Source organism: Terrapene carolina, unplaced genomic scaffold (assembly GCF_002925995.2).
Source record: "Terrapene carolina triunguis isolate 2854851 unplaced genomic scaffold, T_m_triunguis-2.0 Scaffold430, whole genome shotgun sequence".
Lineage (NCBI taxonomy): Eukaryota > Metazoa > Chordata > Testudines > Emydidae > Terrapene > Terrapene triunguis.
The window spans coordinates 1,580,438-1,589,080 of record NW_020664781.1 but is presented as its reverse complement, the minus strand read 5'-3'; the positions used below and the strand labels follow the sequence as shown (position 1 = coordinate 1,589,080).

Here is an 8,643-nt window from a genome sequence, read left to right as displayed (position 1 = left end):
AATGTCCCATTGTCCCGGGAGCGTGGCCCCCCCTCGGTGATGTTGGAAAGCCCTCGCCCTTTGCTCCGCAGAGTCGCTGGCGCGCTGGTGCGGGGGGCTTCCTGGAGGAAGAGGGAGCCCGTGCGCAGCCCCTGCTCCGGCTCCTCGCAACTTCTCCTCCTTTTGTTCTGCAGGAGGAAACTTTCTCCCCCGCGCGGGGCGGCGGCAGAGGAGCCGCGGGCAAAGGACGCGGCGGGGCGAGACCCCTCGGCCTGGGCTCCCCGCAGCCGGACCCCAGCGGCGCCGGCTCCTCCAGCTGCGGCCCGGGGGCCCCGGACAACGCCCGCGATGCGCCCGGCCCCGGCCCCGCGGCGCGCCTGGAAGGAAGCGGCGGCTCCCTGCCCGGGGGGATGTTAGCCCCGAGCCCGGCTGCCGCTGCCCATTGCCCCGGGAGCTCCGACGCGGGGGCGCTTTGGGGGGCACTGGAGCGAGCTGAACTTTTGTTCGCTGGGTTTGTTTTTTGGCCTCCTTTGGGAAGCTGAGCGCGGGGCCCCCCCTGGGCTGAGCCGGCCCCGGGGAGGGGCATGGCGTGCGGCGGGGCGAGCGGCGCCAGCCCGGGGGCCGCCAGCCCGGCACCGCTCTGGTACCACCGGGACCTGAGCCGAGCGGCGGCGGAGGAGCTCCTGGCCAGAGCCGGCCGAGACGGCAGCTTCTTGGTGCGGGACAGCGAGAGCGTCTCGGGCGCCTACGCCCTCTGCGTGCTGTGAGTCCTCCGCCCGGGCGCCACGGGGATGGGCGCGGGAGGGGGGGATCAGCCACTAAACTCCCCTGGCCTGTGCCGGAGACAAGCGGGGCAGGGGGCGGTGCAATGGGCCGGGGCGAGCGGGGCCTGTCCCGGCTGCGGGTGCCCCTGCCCCGGGCTGTACGTGCAGCGTAAGGACCGGCGGCGGGCCCTGACTTCCCTCTCCGGCCCGGGCGAGCCCAGGGCGCTGGGGTTCCGCAGGCCGCGATCAGAGAGGGGGGGAGGCAGGATGCAGATCTGGAGTAAGCCCCCCACCCCCCAGGGAGGTTCCTGTCCCTTCTGGCACACACAGCCCACCCGGTCTCCTGGCTTCGGGGTGAGGAGGGGGGCGGGCGCTTAGATCTTCTACTGTCCCCAGATCCTGCAGCGTGCTCTGCCAATGCCCCTGTGCTCCGCCCCCGTCATGGATCAGAGCCCCCGTGTGCTAGGCGCTGTACAGTGCAGACAGTCCCAGGGAGCTGAGAAAGTTAGAGGCCATAAGTGTGTATTTGTGTGTGTGTGTGTGTGTGTCTACACCCCTGTGTGGAGCTACTTGTATAATGGACACCAGCATCCAAGCATGGCTGTTGGACCCCCACACCTACACGTCGGGCAGTCCAGTTGCACATCTCTCTTGGGCAGTGGGAGTTGGTATAATTGTGACTAGTGCCTAGAGCCAGCCCCAACCAAGATAAGGGCCCCAGGGTACTGGGTGCTGCCCAAGACAGGCCCTGCCTCGAAGGATTTACTAGGGAAAACGGGGGCAGAAAGACGGGGTGGGGGCAACTGAGGCACGGAGCAGCAGTGTGATTCGCCCCAGGTCAAGCCGGGAGGCTGCGCGCACCTGGGATTTGAATCCAGCTCTCCCGAGTCCCTGAAGGTTTTGCTTGGTGGGTTCTCTGGCTCCAGTGATGGGCTGGTCAGAAAACCCCAAAATAAGGTGAAATAAACCCAGGGCTGGGCGTTGGGGGGCTTTGGGGGGGTCTACGCCTGACTCTGCTACTGATTTGCTGTGGCTGTTAGGCACGTCTCTTAACCTCTGTGTGTCTCAGGCCAGGTCTATGCTTAAAAATTAGATAACCTAGCTGTGGTGCTGTGCAATGGAGTTAGGTCAACCTAAGCCCCTGTGTAGATGCAGCTAGGACGAGGGAAGAATTCTTCCACTGAGCTACTTACCACCTCCCGGCGGGATGGAGTAGCTACATGGATGGACAAACCCGTCTGTTGATGTAGGAAGCGTCTGTGCTCCAGTGTCAGAGCTGGACCATTGCGGTGTAAAGTGAGGGGGTGATCCTGCTTCCCAGCCGTGCAGGGGTGGGTTGCTGGGTAAAGTGCTAGCTACAGGTCCTTCCTTGACTGGCCTTGCAGGTAGGACGCAAGGTGTCTGCAGCGGAAAGAGATGAGAAGGCAGGTTCCTTCTTTGCTCGTGCTGTGAGTCCGACAGCACTTGAGTCTGGTCCCCGGCAGAGTCAGCCATTCCCTGTCCCCCCACACGGCATGTGGGCTTGTCCCACAGCAGGATGGGGGAGAAAAATCAGAACCTGGGATTGAAACCCCCCAGACATGGGCAGGGGGCTCTGGGGCGGGGGCTTGGATGCTCCAGTGATGGGCGTGACTGGAGGAGGCAGCTTAGGTGGGTCGGGACGTGAGATGACCTTTGATTTTGAAATGGACTCGATTCTGTGGCGATGGTGTCCCGGGCCAGGAAAGTGGCCTTCTTGTAACCCCATGGGGTGGCCGGGCGGGGGCACCGATTTGCCTTCCTGCTGCATTCTCCGCTTGGAAAGGCTCCCCAGCATGGCACTGGAGGGCCATTCAGGAGCCCGCTGCAGCCTCCACACCCCACAAGGCATCAGTGCCCCCCCTCTTTTCCCTCCTGCCCCCAGCAGGCCCGAATCGCAGACTCTCCTAGCTATGGCTTTGTCCTTGTATAGTAACCGCCGGGCTTGATTTGCCCCCCAGAGGTGCTGAGTCCCTGCGGCTCCCATTGACTATTATAATAGGTGCTTAGCACCTCCCAAAGTCTGCTCCGTGGTGCCTTACAAGCCAGGGCAGCTAGCCCTTAATGGGTCCAGAGCTTCCTGGAGTAGGACTCTGCTCCAGGGGGACTGGTATATTTCCTGTGGCAAACCGTGTTAGCTCTTGCTTTTGGGGAGCGTGACGGGGAGGCATTTTCCCATTGTTAACCCCCCCAGCCAGCCCCCTTTCCAATTGCTGGACACGCGACTTAACTCGCAGCAGCCGGGGCTTGAGGCTTGACTGGAGCCCATGTAGGGTCAGCGCCAATGCCAGGCACCTTCCAGTGCTGGAGGAGCCGGGTTCCGGGCTGCGACGTTCAGATCGGAGCTGAGGCCGAGTTTACATGGGTGTTGTAGGTCCAGCCCTTTACTCTGTAACAAATCTCTGGCCAACTGGGACCCTCCCTTGCACAGAATTTCACAAGCGCCTGGCTGCAACTCAGATCCACCTGCTTCCAAAGCCCAGAGTCCTGCCACTTTTGCTAAAGGAGAATCCCCATGAATTAGCAGTATTGGGCCTATGACACACAGTGGAGGAGTTTGAATTCTATCCAATAGAGGGCAGTGTTCCGTGTCCACACTTGGCAGCTCATTACAGTAGCAACAGGGGCCAGCCACAAAACTCAGAGCGGCATCCGGACTTCCTCAGACTTGTTTGAATCCCGGCCGATTGCTGCCTCATGCTGCAGTGGCACAAATATTCCCTGTCCTTTCACCGTGCAGGTCTCAATGCTGGGCTCAGTGCAACGTCTGCTGGGGGTGGTTTGTCCTGTTTCACTCTAGAAAGGTCCCGTTGTTGTGCCCTGACGTTCCTCTCCCTGCAAATCTGCAAATTCGCTGAAGTGACGTCCCGGCTCCTTGTATCGGTGCCTGGGAAATGGTGCATGGTCGTGACATGAACCGTGCCGGGGGGCTAGAACTCGGTGCTTCCCAATGTACTAGATCAGCCGGCTACAGGAGGGCAATGTCCCGCAGCCGAGAGGCCTGAGCTGCTCCGTGACCTTGAGCAAGTCGCTTCCTGTCTCTGCACCTAGTGGGTGGTAGGTGTTGTTAAGAACCTGCCTGCGCTGGGTGTTTGTAGCAGGCCAGTCTTGGGCAGCGGGCACTGGTAACCCATTGTTAGGGCTGGGAGGGGGAGCCAGAAGTACCAGCGCTCGTTAACCGTTGCTGCAATCCAGTCGGCCCACGCTGGGGGCTGTCAGTCCGTCCCTTTGTGGTGTGTGTCCTGAGTGGGCGGGGGGTGGGAGGGCCGACCAGACCGGCTGGCGTGCGGTGTTGATCCGAGAGACGCAAGGGGGTCTCGTCTTGTGGCGGCTCCGTGCAGGCTGCGCTGTCCCATGGAGAGCATGAGGGCTGGTGCCAGGTGATCGATCGTGTGCCCGTGCAGGTTATCGGAGCTGCACAAGACGCTGGCGCATCTCGCTGCCCCCTGGCACCAGGGTGGCTTTTCAGAGGCCTCCTACCCAAGCAGTGACCAGCCTGTCCAAACTCGCTGGCACACTAAATGGCATTGGCCGAGGCAGAGGCAATGAGACATCCAATGGGGATATGCCCAGTGAGGCTGTTGCCAGGTTCCCTACGGATGCCCACGTCTAGGCTGAACGCTGAACGGCAGGCAGTGAGCTGGCACTGTGGGAGGTGCGTGCGTGTCTATGGTTGGGTGCGGGACACAGGACACAGCAGCACCACTGTTCGCTGGCCTGGTGGGCTGCCCGGGGACGGCATCCTTCGCCATCAGCCCCTTGTGCTGGTGACCCGGCGTGGGGGTGGGCCGGCCCTGCAGTGGGGAGCAGCCGGCCCGGAGCTAGTGTCCGTATCCCCAGTATCCCCATGGCCGTGGTGCTCTGACTCCTGCCCTGCCGAGGGTGGGGGAGGAGAAGGTGGGGGCCGGGAATTAACCTCCTCCTGCCCAGTTTGTTCGTTGGGGTTAAGGGCCGGAGCTGAACTCTGATGAGGAGAAACTGGCAATTCAGGGCTTTCCCGGCTTGCATCTGTGCCCCCCCCCCCCCAGCGACTGTCTCTGCTGATCCCTTCTCTGATACGGCTCTGCCAAGGGGAGGGTCATGTTGCAACATCCCGGCAGGGCTATAGGCAACATGGTAACTGTGTCATAGGCTCTCTACTGATGCTGGCTAATGGGGATTCTCCTTTAGCTCAAGTGGCAGGGCCTGGGCTTCTTGGAGCAGACGGATGCGGGGGGAGTGGGGGGGTCTGTCTGTGCTGGGACCAGGTGGTGACCACCTTGGAAGCCTCAGGTAGCTGGGGGTATTCTGCCAACACATTGCGATGTGTGGCTGTGGGATTGGGGCCCTCTTGAAGTCTAGGGATCTCTGGGCGCTTTGCCAGTCAGCCATTCGGGCCCCTGATTCCTAACTCAACAGGTGGCCCGTGATGTCTGGACTCTGGGAGAGGGGTGCAGCCAGAGCTTCCGCAAAACCCGCCTGGGAGCCGTCTGGGCTCAGGCTGGCACCCCCGAGCAATGAATCTGTCCTCCCTCCGTGAGCCAAGCAGCAAGTGTCTCTGCTTTGTGCTTTGATTACAAAATCCATCTGCCCCAAGCCAAGCCAGTCATCTGCCTGCGACCGCCCTCGTCGCAAAGGTCTGGGGATCTGTACCGATCCCTTCCAATCAGAGAGCGGAGACGATCCTCCCGTACGGCCCCTCGGCGCCCGAGCAGGGCTGTGCTGGCTTTAGAGGTGCTGGTTCTGCCGGGGACCCAGGCTGGGCGGGGTTGTGTGGGCAGGGCTGAGGTCCGCTCACGCGGTAGCGCCGGAGGAAATGACCTGGCGATTTTCTGTCGCCTCGTGGGTCAGTTCCGTGATTCTCTCACTCTTGTTTAGTCAGCGCTGCTCGGGGTGGGGGGTGGGGGTGTTTCCGAGGTGCTGTGCAGAGCCGGACGCCAGTGAGGACCCACCGCGTTGGGGGACGTGCGGAGATTTGGGTGGCAGTGGGGATGCCGTGCGGCATGAGCAACGGCGCGGCTGGAACGCTGCCTGCGCCGTAGGAAAATCCCCGTTAGTAGCACAGCGCCCGTGGCGGGCACTCGAGTGACTCTGCATCTGCCCTGGGGCGAGCGGAGAAATCGCCCGCCCACGGGCCAGTCAGTGGAAGTTTTACAGCACCGCCGGGACCGAGAGCAGGGCCCCATGAGTTCTGGTGGGGAAGGGGGTCCTGGAACAGAAAATATTTGAGAACTACCGCGCTGGAGGGAGCTCAGGCGAGCTTGTGCCTTGCCGAAAGCCACAGGGCAAAGCTGGGTTGGGAGCTCAGCGCTGCGGGATTCAGCGTTTAGCAGCCGATCTTTGTGAATCCCGCCCCTCCTGCCCCCCCGCCCTGTGCTCTAGCCACTAGTCCGTGCTGCCGCTCAGCCCACAGCGCCGGGGCTGGGCTGGGTGCTCTGGGCACCCTGACTCTTTGCCCGCCTCCTGCGAGCTCCCCCTGGCCTTGGAGCCCCCAAGGGCTGGCCCTGGAAAAGCAATTTCCTCTCTTTGCAAACACGCTTCAGCTCCAGCTGCTGCCCTGGGAACCGTGCCGAGTCTGCCCGCTCCCTCCCCTCATGCATGGTGCCTTTGTGCTGTGGTGAGAACGCTCTGTTCCTTTGCGCCGCACGGAGAAGGGCCAGCTTTAATTACGCAGGGCTCTCCCCCTCCCCCCGCTTCCCCATGGAGAGCCCCCCGGGCTTTCCACCCCCTCTTCGGGCTCATTACCACCGGGCTACTGCCTCAGTGGTAGCTTTGTGTCTCCTTGGGGCCTAAGGAGAGCCCCAGAGATTGCGCTGCAGGGGCTGGACTGGACCTTCTCCCTTGCTGGGGCAGGGGGCACGCGAGTTTCCATTGCTCTGTCACTGCTTGGCCGAGACCCATCCCCTCCCCAGCCGCGCGATGTGGTGGGGGCACTTGTCCGCTGGGCCTCAAACTCGCTTCAGCTAGGCCGCCGGACAGTCCGGGCCTGGTGGTGTCTGTAAATGACTGCAGCCCTGGGCTGGATTCAAACCGACGGCTCAGAAGGGACGGAGGCTGGAGCCCTTCACTAGCTGCCTCTGCCTTGCCCGCTCCCACGTCTCCATCCAGGCAAATGGCCGGCAGAGACCTGGGCAAGCTGCCCTGCTCTGACCCAGCTGCTGGCTGGGCTTCTCCGGGCCTGGGTCTGCTGCCTGTCCCTGGATCCCGGCAGCTCTGTGTGGGCTTTCCACCGAGGGAGAGGGCACGGAGGCCGCCTGGCGCTGCACGTGCAAGAAACGCGGAGGGGAAAATAAACTACTGCTGGGACCTAAAAATAACCCTGGCGCAGAAGTCGGACAGGGAGTGTTCCTGGGTTACAGGAAGGCAAGCGGGTTCCTTAACCCTTCGCAGGGTTCCACCTGCACAGATGCCCCAGTGGCCCCCGGGGAGATCTTTAAACGTGGCCGTCTCCCCCCCGCCACGCCTCGCCCCCCTGTCCCGGGAGGAGCCGGCGCCCCTGGGGGTCAGTGTGAAAATCCAAACTGATGGCTCTGGTTGGGGAGGTTCCCTTTCGGAAAGGCTGACTAATGATTAATGGACGCGAGTGGCGGGTGGTTACGGGTGCCTCGGGGGAGGGTGCGCGGGAGGGTTTCAGGAACTGATTAATCTGCGAACGGCTCGTTAACCCTTTATCCAGGGAGCCGTGATAGAAAGCGTGACGGAGAAATCAGCGGCGAGCTCTGAAGGCTCCGGGTTTTGGCTTAGCCGAGCCGGTCGAGGCTGCAGCGCTGGCTTGGCCCTGAAGGAAGGACAGCCTAGGGGGTTCTGGTGCCAGGTTGGGAGGCCGCTGGGCAGCTCTCGGCTCTGCCCCGGACTCCGTGTGACCATGGGCAAGTCACTTCATGTCCCAGTGTGTCTGTGTCCCAGCTGCCCAGTGGGAGTAATACCGGTATTGTTCTTTAGCTGCAGCATGGTGCACCCGGGCGCCCCATGCACAGAGCAGGGCCCTGTTGCGCTGGGCGCTGTACAAACCCAGACACTCCCTGCCCCAAAGAGCTGGGAGGCCCAGCACTGGAGGAGCGATAGCGGAGCACTCAGCTGTTAGGGCAATAGTCTTATCAGAGCCTTCGATCTACCTACGTCTGTGGGGGGAGGGGTGCTCTAGCTTGCTGATCCGTGACCTCTTCCCTGCGAGGCTGTTCCCCCAGCACTGGAAAAGCCTGCAGGAGCCCCATCTGCCCCCTTCCCTCCCCCCCGCCTTCTCCCCAGGCAAAGCCCCTGGCCGGCCTTCCCCCCTCGCCATTATTGTCTGGCTCTGACTCGTCCTCCGCATCGATCTGGCTAACAGAGCAGGTATTGACCCGCAGGCCTGCTGCCCCCGGGGCAGGCGCCAGGGAGCAATACCGCGGTGCCTGCTGGCACTTGCCGCGGGGGCGCAGCCAGACCCTGAAATCAGCAGGAGAGGAGACCCTTTTTTTCTGCCACCTGGCCCCAGGGCAGACAAGTGAGAGGATCACAGCTGAATCCAAGGGCATGCACCCAGGCACCCTGGGCCTTTGAGGGGCGCTCCTGACTCCGTGAGCTGATCGCCTTGCAGCGCAGCAGTCGGAGAGGGCATTAGCACGGGATGGGGGCGGGGGAGGGGATCTTTGCCCAGGTGCCCACCCACGCTCGGCGGGGGGGGAGACATTCCTCTCGCAGAGGGTTCTGCCGTATCGATTTACAGAACAAAGCCGCCAGCGCCGGCAGCTCGGACGGCCGCGCCGGGCTGCCGGAGTGGAGATGGCCCGAGCCCCACAGCTGGGAGGCTTGGAGCCAGGTTGCTGAGCCGCGGCATTCCTCTGTCGTCAGCCGGTCCCCAGGCTCCGGAGCGGCAGAGTTCCCCTCCCCTCCCCTCCCCTGCCTGGTTGAATCATCGTCCGCG

The 8,643-nt window shown here is 62.8% G+C and overlaps 1 protein-coding gene across 1 annotated transcript in view; it reads left to right on the top strand.

Moving 5' to 3' along the window:
• Window positions 1-563: 563 nt before the first annotated feature.
• Window positions 564-8,643, top strand: part of INPPL1 (inositol polyphosphate phosphatase like 1) — a 64,911-nt gene continuing 56,831 nt past the window's right edge. The window contains exon 1 of the mRNA XM_029913052.1: window positions 564-742. Within this exon, the coding sequence (XP_029768912.1) occupies window positions 564-742 (179 nt within the window). The remainder of the gene's footprint in view (window positions 743-8,643) is intronic.